The sequence below is a fragment of the Mustelus asterias genome, chromosome 14 (genome assembly GCF_964213995.1).
Source record: "Mustelus asterias chromosome 14, sMusAst1.hap1.1, whole genome shotgun sequence".
NCBI classification, from domain to species: Eukaryota; Metazoa; Chordata; class Chondrichthyes; order Carcharhiniformes; family Triakidae; genus Mustelus; species Mustelus asterias.
In genome coordinates, this window is record NC_135814.1 from 38,071,170 (window position 1) to 38,091,446 (window position 20,277).

At 43.0% G+C, this 20,277-nt stretch overlaps 2 protein-coding genes across 2 annotated transcripts in view; one reads left to right on the top strand and one right to left on the bottom strand.

The window, feature by feature from the left end:
- Positions 1 to 11,132, bottom strand: part of tgfbr2l (transforming growth factor beta receptor-like) — a 57,893-nt gene extending 46,761 nt beyond the window's left edge. Inside the window, exon 1 of the mRNA XM_078229172.1 lies at positions 10,805 to 11,132. Within this exon, the coding sequence (XP_078085298.1) occupies positions 10,805 to 10,856 (52 nt within the window). The 5' untranslated portion in view covers positions 10,857 to 11,132. The remainder of the gene's footprint in view (positions 1 to 10,804) is intronic.
- Positions 11,133 to 16,741: 5,609 nt separating this feature from the next.
- snx4 (sorting nexin 4) overlaps positions 16,742 to 20,277 on the top strand; it is a 48,279-nt gene continuing 44,743 nt past the window's right edge. The window contains exon 1 of the mRNA XM_078228189.1: positions 16,742 to 16,955. Coding sequence (XP_078084315.1) covers positions 16,770 to 16,955 — 186 coding nt within the window. The 5' untranslated portion in view covers positions 16,742 to 16,769. The remainder of the gene's footprint in view (positions 16,956 to 20,277) is intronic.

Below are 20,277 nucleotides of genomic sequence, written 5' to 3' on the forward strand. Positions count from 1 at the left end.
AGCCAAAGGCAGGAAGAAAAGGGTGAAAGAAGAATTGAGAGCCTTCAATTCTCCTCTTAGCCAAGTGCACCTTCGACAAGCTGGCATTTCTACCTGGCACTTGGATGGGTTTTGGAACCAATCAGCCTCAGCTCATTTGCAATCTTCAGATGGGCTCTCTCTGGTCTCTGTATTATTTTGCGAAGTGGCAAAAATAGAAGAATTGAAATAAAGTTACCCAGTGGCATTGCTGCTTCACAGCACTGACTCAGGTTCCATTCCCGGCTTGGGTCACTGTCTGCGTGGAGTTTGCACGTTCTCCCCATATTTATGTGGGTTTCCTCCGGGTGCTCCAGTTTCCTCCCACAGTCTGAAAGACGTGCTGATTAGGTGCATTGACCCGAACAGGTGCCAAAGTGAGGCGACTAGGGGAATTTCACAGTAACTTCATTGCAGTGTTAATGTAAGCCTTACTTGTGACTAATAAATAAACTTTAACCTTAAACTGTGACACTGATTTAATTTAAAAGGGACCTCAACCAGTCTTCGTAACAGGAAAAAAAAGGCATCGGCTATGCCTAACATTTCTATTGCACAAACAATGAAAAATACATTGCATTACATATTCTTATGATTTCCATAGTATGCTTAAATGCCCAGCCAAATATGAGTGAGATATATCTGATAAAGGGTCATCAAAGATGCTGAGAGGATGTTTTGCCTCATAGGGGATTTTAGAACATTAAGCTTATATAAAATATTAGTTCACCCTCAGAGTATTCTGTATAATCCTGGGCACCATGCTTTAGGAAGGACTTGAAGAATTTTGAGCGGATGGATAGGGGATATATTAGAATGGTTCTAGGGATGAAGGATGATAGTTACATGGATAAATTTGAGAAACTGAGGATGTTCTCCTCAGAGTACCAAAGGGTAAGAGGAGATTTGATCAAAGTGTTTAAAATCATGAAGGGTTTAGATGTGGTAAATAAAGATTAATTATTTCCAGTGGCTGATCGGTTGATAAATTCAGGGCACAGGTTTAAGGTGATTGGGAAAAGAACCAGAGGCAACTTGAGGAAAAGCTTTTTTTTAATTGCAACTTTTAGTTCAGATTTGGAATGCACCTCCTGATAGGGCAATTGATAAGATTCAATTATAACCTTCAAAAGGGAATTAAATTAACACCTGAAAGAGAAGAAAATTGCAGACATTTCTGGCTCCATTGCAGCAGAGGTTGGACCAGATAATGCAGTGAGTCATTCAAAGGACCATTGACTTCTGCGGGTCTAGCAGGAGGGGCTATTAAACTCTGCCCAAGTGGAATGAATGAAGGAGTGGAATTAACTGGATTGCTCTTCAAAAAATATTGTCGCAAACCTGATGGTCTGAATGACCTCCTTCTGTGTTTTTTTAAATTTAGTTTTAAAGTTTAAAGTTTATTTATTAGTGTCACAACTAGGCTTACATTAACACTGCAGTGAAGTTACTGTGAAAATCCCCTAGTTGTCACACTCAGGTGCCTGTTCGGGTACACTGAGGGAGAATTTAGCATGGCCAATGCATCTAACCAGCACGTCTTTAATTAAAGCCCTCAACAACAGTTGCTCTGATGAGTAGCTGGTGCTAATCATGATGATGTGAATGGATTGCAATTTTAAGATGGAACAGAAATCCATATGTATATAATTGTGAACAAAAAGTCCAAAATTTAAAGTACATTCAGATCTTAGGGTGAATCATTTTCCTTGAATTTTGTTTATTAAATTCATATATGCTTCCATGCTGTGTTTGCAGTGTTATGCATGTTTCTCAAATATTGGTGGATTAGTGCTGGCAAGCGTTCTTAGCTTTGTGGCTGAGTACGTTTGGTAAACAGATTACAAATGCTTTTAATAAATATACACCAGGAATTATTTGGCATCAGTTTTACTTGAACCAGTTTCAAAGGTAATTCTATGGAAAAAAGCTGAGCATGGTTTAGTAGTGGGGTTTACATTCACAATCATACACTTTGGCTTCAGTTTCACAGCATCATCAGTTCCACATCATTGGCAGCATACAAGTATTTGCCTAGTACCCAACTCAAAAACAAATGCAGTGTTAGATAGCCAGTCCTCTTGTGATGCCTAAGGTCAGCGGCAGAATGAAATAATGAGAACAAGCCAATATGCTGAACTGGTAGAAATTCAAACCGCAAAAAAACAAATTCAGTAGCTCAACTCAGCTGGCCTCTAGGACCTAAATTAATTCTTGATTTGAGCTGGTAATACCTCTAGCTTCTGGAATACAGTTCACTGATAAAATGCTAAAACCTTGCCAAAACTATGTCTAATCTTGATAAATAAGGCAAACAAAATCACTCCATATTCAAAATTCAATTTAACTATATCCATTACACGGTAGTGGGTACCAATCCAAACTCAGAATCACAGAATACTACAGCGCAGAAGAGGCCCTTCGGCCCATCGAGTCTGCACCAACGCATGAAAGGCCCTGAACTGCCCACCTAATCCCACTTGCCAGCATTTGGCCTATAGCCTTGAATGTTATAGTGTGCCAAGTACTCATCCAAGTATTTTTTAATGAATGTGAGGCATCCCGCCCTCCACCCTCCCAGGTGTATTCCAGACTGTCACCATCCTCTGGGTAAAAAAGATTTTCCTCAATTCCCCCCTAAACCTCCCACCCCTCACTTTTAACTTGTGTCCCCTCGTAACTGACCCTTCAACTAAGGGGAACAGTTGTTCCCTATCCACCCTGTCCATGTCCCTCATAATCTTGAACACCTCAATCAGGTCACCCCTCAGTCTTCTCTGCTCCAGAGAAAACAACCCAAGCCTATCGAACCTCTCCTTATAACTTAATTGTTCCATCCCAGGCAACATCCTGATGAATCTCCTCTGCCAGTGGACGTGAACGCCCTTCCAGTGCATTCACTCCCTTCCTATAATGTGGTGACCAGAACTGCACACAGTACTCCAGCTGTGACTTCACCAAAGTTCTATACAACTCCATCGTGACCTCTATGCTTTTGTAATCTAAACCCTGATTGATAAAGGCGAGTGTGCCATTTGCCTTTTTTACCACCCTATTAACCTGCCTTTCAGCGAGAGAAATTCAAAATTTCAGCACATAATCAGAGCATAACATGTATAAATGCATACACAATAGAGTGAAATAATTACTTCCATAAGAACATCAGATGAGAATTTTTTTTTTAAAGGCTCCAATAACACCAGCTTTGTGTTCATATCTTTCTGTTATTAAAGTAACAGTGCTAAATGCTAAAATGCCCAGCTAACCAGGGACCAGAGTTTCAAAAGAACTAAAGTTGCATTTGAGCGCCTTGCATTTCACCTTGATCGTGGGAGCAGGGAGGGGTGTGTGAAGGTGAGGTCAAATCTTCATACTCCTATTACTTCTTTTCAAATCAGATTTTCACTTGGCAATTCTTGACAATTTACATGTCTCTATTGATGATTAAGTCTTGTGTATGGCACAGCAGAGATTAAATTAACTCAGGCCATAACAAAATAATAGTGTGTACCTTTACTCAAGGAAGGCAATATCTTCATGAAGGAGCATGAAGTAGGTGAATTTAACTATTCAGGCCAATATGTGACAGATATTTTCTACCACAACTATATATGAGGTTTAATCGATTGATTTTCCATTGATTCTTCTGATATTACTAATATTTCTGCCTCTTGCAGCTTGCCTCCACAGTATTATAGTTTTAGGCCCTTTATTTTTCCTTTCACTTCAGCACACCATTGCTGACTGTTAGTGGCCAAATTTTCTCAGGAGCCTATGACCACTTCGCATTTCTTCAAGTGAATCTTCAACATGAATTACTAACAGTACCATTAGTCCAGTGCCATTACCACTAGTTCATTGACATTGCCACTAGTCCATTGACATTACCATTAATCCAGTGCCATTACCACTAGTCCATTGACATTTTCACTAGTCCAGTGTTATTACCACTAGGCCAGTGTCATTACCACTAATTCATCGGCATTACCACTACGCCACCACCTCCTCAAACCATGAACATTGTGGAAAGATGATTATAATTTGAGAAAACTGTTGAGTTAAATGTACTATATAAAGTGGCACAGTGTTTAGCACTGCTGCCTCACAGTACCTGGGACCAGGTTCAATTCTGGCCTTGGGTGACTCTATGTCATTTGCATGTTCTCAGTGAGATTGATTGAATTATTTATTTATTTATTTAGTCAGTTAGTGTGTGTTTTTTTTTGGCCTTTACTTTTGTAGTAGTATTTTTCTTAAGTTTAAAGTGAAAACCGGAAGTGGGCTGCTAAGGAGTCTGGGAAGGGTTTTTTAAGCGCGCAAAGTATAAAAGGTAGGCTGCAGTATATAGCGGGCAGCGTCGGGAGCGGGCAGCGGAGTGTGTAGGAAGCAAAGTGTGAGCTATAAGGGCTTTGGCTCACAGGGCTTAGGCAGAAAGGGTGAGCAGGGGTGAGTTTAATTCATTTTTGCTGTTTCTACCTGGTACTGGCAAGGTATCTAGAGGGGATGGGTGTGCAGGCAGTGCAATGATCCTCTTGCAGTATGTTTGCGGTGAGGGACTCCGTCAGTGTCCCTGCTGATTACACCTGTGGGAAGTGCACCCATCTGCAGTTCCTCCAAAACCGTGTTAGGGAACTGGAGCTGGAGGAACTTAGGATCATTAGGGACGCAGAGGTGGCCATAGACAGAAGCTTTAGGGATACAGTTACTCTGAGGAATGAAAACAGATGGGTGACGGTGAGAGGGGCTGGGAGGAAGCAGTCAGTGCAGGGATCCCCTGTGGTCGTTCCCCTTAGCAACAAGTATTCCGCTTTGGATACGGTTGAGGGGGACGACATACCAGTGGTGAGCCGCAGTGAGAGGATCTCCAGCACTGTGTCCGTCTCTGTGGCTCGGGAGGGTAAGGGGGAGAGCGGGAGGGCAATTGTTATTGGGGACTCGTTAGTTAGAGGGATAGATAGGAGGTTCTGTGGCAGCAAAAGAGACTCGAGGATGGTATGTTGCCTACCGGATGCCAGGGTCCGTGACGTCTCGGACCGTGTCTTCCAGATTCTTAAGGGGGAGGGGAAACAGTCACAAGTCGTGGTACACATTGGTACCAACGACATAGGTAAGAGAAGGGACGGGGATGTAAAACAGGAATTTCGGGAGCTGGGCTGGAAGCTGAGAGCCAAGACAAAACATGTGGTCATCTCTGGTACATTACCGGTGCCACGTGATAGCGAGTTGAGGAACAGGGAGAGAGTGCAGTTAAACATGTGGTTGCAGGGATGGTGTAGGAGGGAGGGTTTCAGATACGTGGATAATTGGAACACATTCTGAGGAAGGTGGGACCTGTACAAACAGGATGGGGTGCACCTGAACCAGAGGGGCACCAATATCCTGGGAGGGAAATTTGATACGGCTCTTCAGGTGGGTTTAAACTAATTTGTCTGGGGAGTGGGAAAAGGAGTTGTAGTCCAGAAGTCAGTGTTGAGGGTGCTGAGGTATTGGGGAGGGTATCAGGGTCAAGGGTGGGTACCGGTAGACAGGAAGGTGGGTTGAAGTGTGTCTACTTCAATGCAAGGAGCATCCGGAACAAGGTAGATGAACCTGGGGCGTGGATTGGTATTTGGGACTACGATGTTACGGAGACGTGGGTAGAACAAGGACAGGAATGGTTGTTGGACATTCCGGGGTATAGATGTTTCAGTAAGTGTAGGGAAGCTGGTAAAAGAGGTGGAGGAGTAGCATTGTTACTATAGGCCCCCAAATAGTAATAGAGATGTGGAGGAAGAAATTGTTAAGCAGATTATGGATATGTGTGGGGGTCACAGGGTAGTTGTCATGGGGGACTTTAACTTTCCAAATATTGATTGGAACCTTTGTAGGTCAAATAGTTCGGATGGGGCAGTTTTTGTGCAGTGTGTGCAGGAGGGTTTCCTGACACAATATGTGGATAGGCCGACAAGAGGTGAGGCCACATTGGATTTGGTACTGGGAAATGAACCGGGCCAAGTGTTAGATTTGGTTGTGGGAGAGCACTTTGGAGATAGTGACCACAATTTGGTGTCTTTTGTTATTGCAATGGAGAGGGATAGGGCCGTACGGCAGGGCAAGGTTTACAATTGGGGGAGAGGCAATTATGATGCGATTAGGCAAGAATTAGGGGGCATAAGATGGGAACAGAAACTGTCAGAGAAAGGCACTAATGAAAAGTGGAACTTTTTCAAGGAACAAATACTGGGTGTCCTTGATAGGTATGTCCCTGTAAGGCAGGGAGGAAATGGCCGAGTGAGGGAACCATGGTTCACGAAAGAGGTGGAATGTCTTGTGAAAAGGAAGAGGGAAGCTTATGTAGGGATGAGGAAACAAGGTTCAGATGGCTCGATTGAGGGTTACAAGTTAGCAAGGAATGAGCTGAAAAAGGGGCTTAGGAGAGTTAGGAGGGGACATGAGAAGTCCTTGGCGGGTCGGATCAAGGAAAACCCCAAGGCTTTTTACTCTTATGTGAGGAATAAAAGAATGACCAGGGTGAGGTTAGGGCCGGTCAAGGACAGTAGTGGGAACTTGTGTATGGAGTCAGTAGAGATAGGCGAGGTGATGAATGAATACTTTTCTTCAGTGTTCACCAAGGAGAGGGGCCATGTTTTTGAGGAAGAGAAGGTGTTACAGGCGAATAGGCTGGAGGAAATAGATGTTCGGAGGGAGGATGTCCTGGCAGTTTTGAATAAACTGAAGGTCGATAAGTCCCCTGGGCTTGATGAAATATATCCTAGGATTCTTTAGGAGGCAAGGGATGAGATTGCAGAGCCTTTGGCTTTGATCTTTGGGTCCTCACTGTCCCCGGGGATGGTGCCAGAGGACTGGAGAGTGGTGAATGTTGTTCCTCTGTTTAAGAAAGGGAATAGAAATGACCCTGGTAATTATAGACCGGTTAGTCTTACCTCGGTTGTTGGTAAATTAATGGAAAAGGTCCTTAGGGATGGGATTTACGACCATTTAGAAAGATGCGGATTAATCCGGGATAGTCAGCATGGATTCGTGAAGGGCAAGTCGTGCCTCACAAATTTGATTGAATTTTTTGAGGAGATAACTAAGTGTGTTGATGAAGGTAGGGCAGTTGATGTCATATACATGGATTTTAGTAAGGCGTTTGATAAGGTCCCACATGGTCGGCTTATGATGAAAGTAAGGAGGTGTGGGATAGAGGGAAAGTTGGCCGATTGGATAGGTAACTGGCTATCTGATCGAAGACAGAGGGTGGTGGTGGATGGAAAATTTTCGGACTGGAGGCAGGTTGCTAGCGGAGTGCCACAGGGATCAGTGCTTGGTCCTCTGCTCTTTGTGATTTTTATTAATGACTTAGAGGAGGGGGCTGAAGGGTGGATCAGTAAATTTGCTGATGACACCAAGATTGGTGGAGTAGTGGATGAGGTGGAGGGCTGTTGTAGGCTGCAAAGAGACATAGATAGGATGCAAAGCTGGGCTGAAAAATGGCAAATGGAGTTTAACCCTGATAAATGTGAGGTGATTCATTTTGGTAGGACTAATTTAAATGTGGATTACAGGGTCAAAGGTAGGGTTCTGAAGACTGTGGAGGAACAGAGAGATCTTGGGGTCCATATCCACAGATCTCTAAAGGTTGCCACTCAAATGGATAGAGCTGTGAAGAAGGCCTATAGTGTGTTAGCTTTTATTAACAGGGGGTTGGAGTTCAAGAGCCATGGGGTTATGCTGCAACTGTACAGGACCTTGGTGAGACCACATTTGGAATATTGTGTGCAGTTCTGGTCACCTCACTATAAGAAGGATGTGGATGCGCTGGAAAGAGTGCAGAGGAGATTTACCTGGATGCTGCCTGGTTTGGAGGATAGGTCTTATGAGGAAAGGTTGAGGGAGCTAGGGGTGTTCTCTCTGGAGCGGAGGAGGCTGAGGGGAGACTTAATAGAGGTTTATAAAATGATGAAGGGGATAGATAGAGTGAACGTTCAAAGACTATTTCCTCGGGTGGATGGAGCTATTACAAGGGGGCATAACTATAGGGTTCATGGTGGGAGATATAGGAAGGATATCAGAGGTAGGTTCTTTACACAGAGAGTGGTTGGGGTGTGGAATGGACTGCCTGCAGTGATAGTGGAGTCAGACACTTTAGGAACATTTAAGCGGTTATTGGATAGGCACATGGAGCACACCAGGATGATAGGGAGTGGGATAGCTTGATCTTGGTTTCAGATAAAGCTTGGCACAACATCGTGGGCCCAAGGGCCTGTTCTGTGCTGTACTGTTCTATGTTCAGTGTGTCTGCTTGTGTTTCCTCCAGGTGTCCGGTTTCCTCCCACAGTCCAAAGATGTGCAGGTTATGTGGATTGGCCATGGTAAATTGTCCTTAAGTGTCCTAAGATGTGTAGGTTAGGGGGATTAGGGGGTAAATATGTGGGACTATGGGGATAGAGCCTGAATGGGATGCTCTGTCAGAGTGTCGGTGCAGACTCGATGGACTGAATGGCCTTCTTCTGCACTGTGGGGATTCTATAAGAGTTGTTTACACCTAATATAAATCTGTGGAAAAACGTTAATTTGGCTTAGTGAGCGCGAGCTGAATTAAAACACTCAGAGAGAAAGTGACAAATCAATATCTATCAGAAAATCAGGAAAATTGGACACTTTACAGTGAAGGAGAATCGATTTTTAAAAAATCTCATTATGAACAGGGCCTAAAGGTGGAAAGACACAATGGTTAGCACTGCTGACTCACCGCGTCAGGGTCCCGGTTCGAATTCCGGCTTGGACTGTGTGGAGATTGCATGTTCTCCCTGTGTCTGCGTGGGTTTCCTCCGGGTGCTCCAGTTTCCTCCCACAGTCCAAAGATGTGCGAATTAGGTGGATTGGCCATGGTAAATTGCCCCTTACTGCCAGGGGGGCTAGCTGGGGGAAATGCATGGGGTTAGGGCCTGGGTGGAATTGTGGTCGGTGCAGACTCGATGGGCTGAATGGCCTCATTCTGCACTGTAGGATTCTATGATTCTAAAGCGCCAGGACAGCAACACCCACATTGTAAATCTTATTTCCAAATCCAAAAAAAACGGTCCATAATAGAAGAATGTGCCAAGGCATGCTTTTGGCCAGTTACATAAGAACATAAGAACATAAGAAATAGGAGCAGGAGTAGGCCATCTAGCCCCTCGAGCCTGCCCCGCCATTCAATAAGATCATGGCTGATCTGGCGTGGATCAGTACCACTTACCCGCCTGATCCCCATAACCTTTAATTCCCTTACCGATCAGGAATCCATCCATCCGCGCTTTAAACATATTCAGCGAGGTAGCCTCCACCACCTCAGTGGGCAGAGAATTCCAGAGATTCACCACCCTTTGGGAGAAGAAGTTCCTCCTCAACTCTGTCTTAAACCGACCCCCCTTTATTTTGAGGCTGTGTCCTCTAGTTTTAACTTCCTTACTAAGTGGAAAGAATCTCTCCGCCTCCACCCTAACCAGCCCTCGCATTATCTTATAAGTCTCCATAAGATCCCCCCTCATCCTTCTAAACTCCAACGAGTACAAACCCAATCTCCTCAGCCTCTCCTCATAATCCAAACCCCTCATCTCCGGTATCAACCTGGTGAACCTTCTCTGCACTCCCTCCAATGCCAATATATCCTTCCTCATATAAGGGAACCAATACTGCACACAGTATTCCAGCTGCGGCCTCACCAATGCCCTGTACAGGTGCATCAAGACATCCCTGCTTTTATATTCTATCCCCCTCGCGATATAGGCCAACATCCCATTTGCCTTCTTGATCACCTGTTGTACCTGTTGCTCCACACTTTATTACTGCTGCTTAAATGAAACCCTCCTCTCCGGGCTTTCCCCCTGGTCTGAATAGAAATACCCTGGAAATTCCCAGCCTGACTCACCACAAATCCAATTCATGCATCTATTGGAAAATGACTTTCCAAGAGACTACTGATGCCGTGCCCTTTAAATCGGTTTGTAACTCGCAATAGTTAACAGCATCAGTTTAGCGAATTAAAAATAAACAGAATTGTTTGGAAAAGACTTCGAAACGTATTCCACTGGGTAACCTCTACGAGAAGTCCTTTACAAAACAAACCTCCTCCATCAGCTACCAAGGAGTTAGCTGTTGCTAAGACTGGGATCCACTGGGATCTCATAATATACTCCCGAGTGTTAGTCAGGAAGCAAATTACACTCCATGCTGGTGATGCCGTGAAAAGCAGAAAAAGCTCCTCAATCAAAACTATTTTCCTAAGCGTAAGAGTTAAAACTCGTGTGTAAACATCTTCGTATTTAGTTCCTCCCTCCATCACAAGTTTGCCAGCATAATGGGCAAACTCAGAAACAGGTTAAGTGTCCTAAACCGCGGCAAAATATGGCTATAAAGTCGGGTTTATTAACAGAAACGAACTGAATGGTTAGATTTTAAAAAAAAGAACAGAACTCTGTCCTTTACTTTCTTTCCGTTTGTGAAACACTGCGATTGAACTAATGTAACAGACAAGCGCTTTCGGGATCAATTGCAGGCAATTGCAGAGAGCTGCTTTCGGGATCTGTGCAGCGCTGCAAATGTTTAATTTGTGAAAAATCTGCATTTACGCAGTGAAAGCTGATGTCGTCCTCAGTGAAATTTAGAATCTGGGATTCTAATTCAGATCGGATCCAAATTGCTAAAAAGAATGTTGCGGATTGAACAGTGGCAAAAGCTGGAGGGGGGAAAGAACCCCAGCCAGTGATGAGATTTATGACCCCCACACTCAGTTCTGACAGTCTATTATTTGTCGACTTACCGGAAGCCAGGATCAGGACAGATGTTGGGGTTAGGGCAGTCCAGGAACCCATTGTCCTTTCAGCTAACCGAACATGAACAATCCGGCTGCAAAGCCCCCAGCTCTCAATCTGTGCGTTTTACTTCCATTGTACAGGGTTTGGTGTGGAGATCATAGCAGGCAAAGAGCAAGATGAGCGTGAGTCATGATGTTGACGGGTTTAGGGAAGTTTGGAGAGGGGGGAGCTGGGGGGGAGCTGGGGGGTGTGGATCTTGGACGGGCTTTGCTGTGGGCGGATCTGCAGCCAGCTGTTCGGAACTTTTGCCTTTAAACTCCAGCCACAAGGCTCAGTGTGGGGCCGCCCAGAAGGAAAACGTCAAAATCGAAAAACCCAAACACTGAAACTCTCCACATGTAAAAACGAATGGCACTCGCTCACTCGAAATATTCATTGGCCACGAAACACAGGCGGCAAGGGACTTACATCTCTTTGTAAAGCAAATGCTGGTGGATTTCCATTGAAGTAAGCATCAAAGTTTTAGCATCTGAGCTGCTTTTGAAAAACGAGTTTTAGAAGCATTCCGCCTCAGTGGTTCATAGAAGGAAAATAGCAAACTACATGAAACCCCGCATTTCTGCAGTTAATAATACACTTTATTTGGTAATTACATTTTATTTACATTCAAGTACTCTTGCGTTCACTCTAAACACAACCCTTTAAAACATATTTTTCTGCTAGTTTATTGGAGAAAATCCAAAAGAATTAAAGGACTGCTCATCCCTAAATCGAAATAGATGTCAGTTTATAAGCTTCTCCGTGAAAAAAACTCAAGGGACTTGAAATTAAATCAAAGCTTTGGTTCAAAATGTGGCAGGCATTTGATGCTGTGGAATGTGAAATTCGTGCTGCAAGCGGCTACCTTTATTCACTGCCCGGGAGATTTAGTTGGCTGTAGGTATAAAGATGATTTAGATATCAAAAGGTTTCGAGTAAAGATCTGGAATTGTTTGCAGAAAATCAATATAGAAATACGACTGAAATATTACTTCCTTAAAAAAAAGAATATTACATTTCAAAAGTATATTTAAAACGGTGTAACCACACAAGGAGGGACAGGATATTTAAAAAATGCAAATGTCAGTTAGGTGTGTCTGCTGTGAGAATTTACAGTTCAGGTGAATTCATCTACGCCTTAAAATATTTGTTAAAGTTTTTTTGCTGAAATCAGATACAGAAAGGCTACATATATTCCATTTTTATGATATCCTGATTGAAAGCATAGTTCATTGCCAGATGATTGGCGGTAATCTAGTTTGTCATAGTCAGGTGTTACATATTTCTATATGTAATATTGTGGCTTTTATATTTTATTGATGTTCTTGCTATACTTAAAGATTAAAAATATCAAAAACACACTGGATCATGTGTGCTGTCTCTTGCCTTCTCATATGTGGTTAGCTGCTCTCAACTCCCTCAATTTTGTGGAACACAGATGCTGCCTGATCGCCTGAACATTTCTGTTTTTCCAGTATGAACTGAAGGCGTCCGTTTTATTGGTCCAATGCAATATACCACTGAAATACAACAGTAAATTAGTTCTATCCGCTTGTTATTTTTCACCCTCATTGATTTTCACCATTCCATGGCCAATGTACAGACCCTCAGAGCAAGCTATTTGCCCCGCCATCTGACAGCATTGCTCTTAAACTGAACCTTAAGGAAATTCGGACTCCCATAATGGAGCAGTTGGCGTGGGGGGATCACTTGAGCGCTCGTCGCAGGATATGGGTGTCACTAGGCTGTATCGTCCTTCTCTGGGCTTTGACAAAGGGTCATTTGGACTCGAAACGTCCGCTCTCTTCTCTCCTTACAGATGCTGCCAGACCTGCTGAGATTTTCCAGCATTTTCTTTTTTGGTTCTCCATCTCTATCTGCCTTTGAGAAGATGACTGAGCCAGTTTAAAATACTTTTAAGACAGTTAAAAGTCAACCACATCACTGGCGGTGTGGAATCACATAAAAGGCAGGCCAGGTAAGGACCGCAGATATCCTTCCCTAAAGCCAATTCAGTAATTACATGATCACCATAACTGATACTGGCCTCTTAATGCCAGTTTTATTTAATTAACTTTACTTAAATTCCCCAGCTATCCTGGTTTGATTTGTAAAGTAGACTTTATTCTTCTTACTTCAATCGACCTACGCAATAAATATGTCCACTCAGCCTTTATAGATTACTTGGCTACCTTACAGTGAATATGGGTTACTGCATGTCTGTATAATGTTGGAAAAAATGGTGTTTAATCATAAAGTAGAACTATCTTCTCATGTAATTAAATCTGGCTACTTTAACTTAAAGCTTTCAAGGAAAATTGTTTAGGGTTAGTCAGTGAGTTGATAAGAAGCGAGGGATATTATTTACCTGAACTTTTGTGTCGCCCCGCCCACAAAAACTGCTTAAGGCTATTGAAAAAAATGAATTCTGGCTATTGCGTTACTGTAGATTTTAAAATGATTAAATCATATAGTTCGCGCCACAGGAGCACACCATACAAAGTACTGATGATCCCATAGTTTCTGCTTATAGATCCAAATGATTAAATTACAAATGCATCAAGTGCCCATTTAAAACGATATTTCTGCTAATATCGTTAAATAGTTCGTGCAGTTGATTTTATTTTAAAATGTACCAGAATTTACACCGGTTTAGTTGATCCATGGCACTCTTTTTACCTATTTTACTTTGTAATGTGGAAGAAGGAAAGCTGACTAAATTCACTCAGGGTGAATTTACAATGCAGCCCCCGACCTGGGACCGGCAGCGTACAGTTCAGGTTTCAATGAGTCGGAACCACACTTACATTGGCTGGCTCCCGGCTGGCTGAGTCTGTAACAAAGTTGCCCAAGGGAGAGCAGCGTGAATATTTGGATACAGACGTGGGCGAAGCCTCTCTCAACAGTTGAAGAAAATAACGAGCTTGCAATTATGTAGGTCGTTTAACGACCCCATGACGTCCCAAAGGGCTCCCCACAACCAATGAAGCACTTCTGAAGCGAAGTTACTGTTAGAATGAGGGAAATCTAGGAGGCACTTTGAGCACGGGAAGATCGCAGACGACAAGATCCTAAGATTAGGAGCAGGAGTAGGCCATTCGGCCCATCGATTCTGCTTTGGCATTCAATGAGGGATCCCCAAATCAGAAATGCTAAAATGACAAGATAATATGTTTTAGTGCTGTTGATTGATGGACAAGTATTTACGGAGAATAACTGCCCTGCTATTCTTCAAACTGTGCCAAGGAATTTTTTTTTACATTCACTAGAAGGAGCAGATGGAGTCATTTTGACAACTGGTCCAGATTCTGTCCGTGCAGCATTCTGCCAATACTGGACAGTAGCTTGAGCCTAGTTTATGTGTTCAAGTCAATGCAATGTGATTTTGGTTGACCTAACTGGCAAGATGAATTGCCAGGAAGAGCGACGGCTGTGGCTCAATTGGTCTCACTCTGACCTCTGAGGAACAAGGCTCAGAAATTTGAGCACAGAATTCTCTGTTGCCACTCCAGCACAGTGCTGAGGGAGTGCTGCACAGTCAGAGGCACCATCTTTTGGATGAGGCCCCTTCTGCCTGTTTGGGTGGATATCAAAGATCTCCTGGCCAATATTTACCCATCAATCAATATCACAACAAAAAATTATCTAGTAATTTTCACATTATCACTTGTGGGAGTGTTTATACTTTTAAAAATTCATTTTATGGGATGGACGCATTTCTGGCTAGACCAGAATTTTTTTATTGCCCATTCCTAGTTGCCCTTGAGATGATGGTGGTGAGTTGTCTTCTTGAACCAATGCTGTCCCTGAGGTCTAGGTATACCCACAGTGCTGTTAGGGAGGGAATTCCAGGATTTTGACAGTGAAGGAACGGTGATATATTTCCAATTCAGGTTGATGCGTGACATGGAGGGGAACTTCCAGGTGATGATTTTCCCAGGTATCTACTACTCTTGTCCTTATCTAGATGGTAGTGGTTGTTGGTTTGGAAGGTGCTGCCTAAGGAACTTTGGTGGGTTCCTGCAGTGCATCTTGTAGATGGTACACACAGCTGCCACTGTTCATCAGTCATAGAGGATTTGAATATTTATGGAAGGGGTAGCAATCAAAGAGGTAGTTTTGTCCTGGACGGTGTCAAGCTTCTTGAGTTCTGGTCCTGCAATCATCCAGGCAAGTGGAGAGTATTCCATTACACTTCTACTTGTGTTTTGTAGATGGTGGACAGGCTTTGGGGAGTCAGGAGTGATTTACTTGGCAGCTATGGTTTCTTCAAAAGGAATAAAGCAAAAAAAGGAAGTGAAACCATAGGATCCCCTAATCCTGCAGAGCCCACTTCTACCTCCCTCCTAAGATCCAGAAATATGATTGTCCTGGTAAACCTATTGTTCCAGCCAATTCTTCCTTCACAGTATAAAATTCTTCCTTTTTCCCCTCTTGTCCTGTCTCATTCCCCACATTCTTCATTTATGGACTAGTTTAATGGTACAGCTTATACAATATTAAATGGTTTAATGGTGATCAGAGGTTTCATACCAGTTCACATTAATATAAGTTAATTGGGAGAACATCATATCTTATTTAAGTATTTAAGATGTATGAAGAAGCATAAGGATTGAGTGATATTGGCAATTGTAAATGAATATAAGTTATATATTGTATCTAATGATGGGAAAAGGTATGGAAGGCAGAACATTTTCTAATCAGAACCTGGTGGATCTACACTTTGAATGAGGACAGAGATATTGGATCCCCTATGATCTTTTCAATGGAATCTCCTCTTGTGAGCTGCAGTTGGGCTTTATGCCTTTGCATCATGTTCTTCTACAGTTTGAGTGAGAGTTTGATTTGGAATGTATCCTTCATGCAGATAAAACCCTCCAGCAATTTCTCCAAATTTCCAAATCTTTAAGGTTACATCTTATCCAGCTTTGTAATCGCACTGCTAAACCGAGTTAAAGGTAACTTGTATGTGTCATTAAACTCTTAAAGGGTCACAAGCTCTTTTATTTTGTAATGACTTATTTTAGGATTTTTGTTTTTTCCGCCTAATCATTTATCTATTGGTGTTTTCTCTTTTTCCCAGTTGAGCTGCAACAGATAGTCACTTGTAAGGGAAATAATTAAAAGAGATCAGCCAACAGAAAATGTGGCTCCTGTCACTGCTGGTCAGGGAACACCAGAACATTTAACTGCAAACCTCAAAAAAGGTTGCTAAGTGATTGAATGAGAGAAATTATTATTAAGTTGTAGCCAGAATACATAGATGGCACAGTGGTTAGGACTGCTGCCTCACAGTGCCAGAGACTTGGGTTCGATTCCTGGCTTGGGTCACTATCTGTGTAGAGTCTGCATGTTTCTCCCCGTGTCTACGTGGGTTTCCTCCAGTGCTCTGGCTTCCTCCACAGCCCAAAAGACATGCTGGTTAGGTGCATTGCCCATGCTAAAGTCTCCTGTGCCCGAACAGATGGCAGAATGTGGCAACTGGGGGATTTTCACAGTAATTTCATTGCAGTGTTAATGTAAGCCTACTTGTGGCACTAATAAATAAACTTAGACTTAAAAATCATTATGTGGTCAGGCAGGGTCAACATGGCAATGTGAAAAGGGAAACGTATACAACTAATGTATTTGAGTTTTTCTTTGAAGAAATTCGCTGTGCTTTTGAGAAGTAAGAAGTCTTACAACACGACGTTAAAGTCCAACTGGTTTATTTGGTAGCACAAGCTTTCGGAGTGTTACTCCTTCTTCAGGTGAGTGAGGAATTGTGTTCACAAAGAGGGCACATATAGACACAATTTACAAGATAATGGTTGGAATGCGAGTCTTTACAGGTAATCAAGTCTCCACATCATTTCTGAGAAGTGACAAGGATCAGTATATGGACTGTGACTTTAAGTGCTGCTAGTTGCGGAAGGTGCGCTGCGCCTTTAAATGCTGCAGCGGCGGCTGCGCACTATTGATCGGTGGATGATGGCAGATCGGGCCGGGCTGGAGGAAGATGAAGTGCCGGCGGGGATTTACGCGGCTCCGGGGCTTGATGCGGAGCCGGAACTGGAGCCCGGGCCGGAACCAGAACCTGAATCCGACATAAGCGACACCTCGGGCATCAAAAGCACGGTAGTCGGCAGGGAGGAGCGGGGAGCGGGGAGCGGGGAGCAGCCCGGCCTCAGGCTCCGGGCCCTCTGAGCCCTGGGACCGGGGAGCTGGTGATCGGTAATCCCTCCCTCTGGGGTTTGTAGCTTGGCCTCGGGAGTGGGTTCCCGGGGAGTAGGGCGGGTGTGGCGACTCTCGGAGAGTGTCAAGGCGTCTTGCTGCCCACAAGTTGAGTTCAGGCTCAGCTGGACTGGTACTGGGACTGGATTGGTTCTCCCTGCTGTGTGCAGTAGAGTTGCTCTGTGTGTCAGTCTTTTACTTGACAGATTCTACACGGTGTTTATATCCCTTCATTTAATCATGTGATCCGTGCACCAAATCAGTGACACAAAGCTTGCAGTAATTATTCAGTAGTTACACCTAAATTTTATGGTGCTTCAGACATGCCCAGTTTTCTATTGCATGAAAACAAAACTCTGTCAGCTTCTGTGGCACGGCTAGATTGTTCAGATTTCAGGTGTAGACTCTTCATTTCCTGGCTGATTTTTTTTTTCAATTTCTCTGTCCAGCTAGTGTGCTCTCTGTGCATTTGTGTTTATGTGCATGTGGACAAATCTTTCCAGCAGTTTCAATTTCAGTTGTGCATAGAATAGATTTCATGCCATTTGGCCCAACTGGTCCATGTCAGTGTTTATGCTCTCTTTCCTCATCCAAACCTACCATTTTAACCATCTATTCTTTCCCCTTGTGCTTGGCTAGCTTTCCCTTTAAATTCTTATTTGCTTCAACAACTTTCTGTGATAGTGCATTCTACAATCTTGCCACTCTTTGGATGAATACATTCCTTCTGAGTTCCCTATAGGATTTCTTGGTGATTGTATTATATTGATGGTCTCTAGTTATGCTTTTCCCCATGAGATACATATTTCCTGTATCCACCATATCAAAAACTTTCATAACTTCAAAGATATCTACTGGATCACCCTTCAGCCTCCCACAAGAGAAGAGCCCCTGATATGCATGGGTATACGTGTTAATTAATGGTGACAACTTGTGTATTGTCTGTGCATTTAAAGTGACAGCATCCAGGAATTGGTTTCAACACTAACTTGACATTTTTAGTGTTGTGAATTGGAGCCAGCTTTGCATTGTTACTAAAGTTGCAATGTAATGCATATTTGGATTCTGAAGCAGACTGGACAGTGTTGGAGCAATAAGCAAGGAGCTCCGTGCATGTCTGTTGCCAACTTTGTGTCAGTGAGTTCTCCTATTTGGCTGCTGGATGTTATTTGAAGACTGGAGAAGTCAGAATCTGCCTATGGATAATACTTTGCTGATGTATGATCTTTGTCTATTGATACTGGAAAAGATAATGCATCAATTATGTTTGACTCTGCTGCTGGCAATCACCACCTTGGTTTGAGCCTTGGCATTCCCATGTTCTATCCTTGAGGCTGGTTTTATTGGCGGTACTGGAAAGGTATCAGTGCTTGAAGGTACACTTTTTACAGTGGTAGTTTTTGGGATGCAAATTGAATGGGGGAAGGAGTGGTTGAAGGCTGTTACCCAGCTACTTGAAGGAGTTACTGATGAGGGTTGTCATTGAAGTAACATTGCGCACTCCCTTCTCTGTAACATGGTGACATAACGCTTCAAAAATTTACCAAACATTTAACAGACCTGTGCTGCCTTTGTGCAATACTCATGACTTCAGGCTGCTATCATAATATTACTAAACTGAAGCCCAAACTCTTAGCAACCTGGGATTGGAGACAATGGAAATACTGAAGTCATGAGTATAGGAAAGGCAATGGTTACCAGGAAAAAGCAGCTGATGGATAGCTTGAGATTGGATAGGGAGAGATTAGGAAAAAGATTTAGCAGTTGGAGTAGGGTATCTGAGAGAACCTAGTTGAGGGAGTAATTCAAGACTCTTGAGCATCTCCAATTTGAACTGTACTTTTGGTGGCTATGTCTTGAGCTGTCTAAACCCTTTGCTCTGGAAATCCTATCCCAGATCAATATGCCTCTCTAGCTTTCTTTCTTCCTAAGGTGCACCTTAAGACCTATCTGACCAAGCTTTTTCAGATGGGGCGATGAGATTGGAACTGAGTTTGGATTTGTTAGATTGAGGTCGAACAGGGTACCTTGTGAAGACAATGCCTGGAGGAGGGGATGTATATTTAACAAGTGTTGCCAGAAGATGGGAATGTTTTTACCAACAATTGATTAAAATAAAACGCTTGGACTATGGAACAGGGGAGATCTCGATTTGGGAAGGCTCTATAATGCTGCCGCATGGTTCGACAGCCTAATGAAAATAAGTGCATTACAATCGACTTGGAAACATAGAAGAAAGTTACATTTTAACTTCGAATTCCTAAAGGAAGTGTTTAAGATGGTTTGTGTGCTGTTGAGAATTTTAACATACAAGATTTGTTTCTCTGCCCTCCACTCAGGACTGAAAGTGGCGCATGATAGTGCAAATGTTCAACTTTTAATAACTGGAAGTCAATTTTGGTAGTGTTCAGGTTTAACCAGCACATACTTGGAGTACCAAGTATAATAATCTTAACTGTGTATTTTAATATGTCCATATTTGTTTTGGAAAATATCCAATGCAAACTTTCACAATTATACTGTTGGTGTTGAGACATCAAAACTAACGTGACCAAGTTCTTGGCTGGGACTACAGAGAAAACTCAATGCTCTAGCCAACTCTGCTTCCAAACTTCTGCTTTTGTTGTTTAACAGGATTAAAAATGGTCTACATCATCCATCTAAATAATACCTGCACACCCAGGCTCAATTATACCTGACTAAAATACTCTACATCATCAAATGATCATATTAAGTCCTGACTTCAAATAAGCAATGGCACTGGTGGTTTCAAAAGTTGATTTAATAAATATTTGTATACAGAATTGCCTGATACCAAGGGATGAAAATGCATGATACACCCATGCCATAGCCTTAAACAACTTTCTCTAGTTTCTTTCTGACCTCACCTCACTCATTCTGAGCTCATCTCCAAGAGACTTGTCTCCTGCTGCTTCAACCATAATCCCATTGAACTGCTGACCATTCAACTTCCAGATATTGTTAACTGTTCTTGCTCGTTGTCCCTCTCTCCTTTAAATCTTCTGCTATCACTTACAAACACCTGCCCCATTTCCAACCTCCTTTTGCTCTCAATCCTTGAATATATTGTTGTCACCTTCTAAATCTGGGTCCACCTTTTCCCAGAACTCCTGTTTGAATCTAGGTTTCTAGCCTTGGCACGGTACCAAAGTGGCTCTTGTCAAAATCGGAGCATTTACTGTGACAATGGTAAAACTTCCTTCCA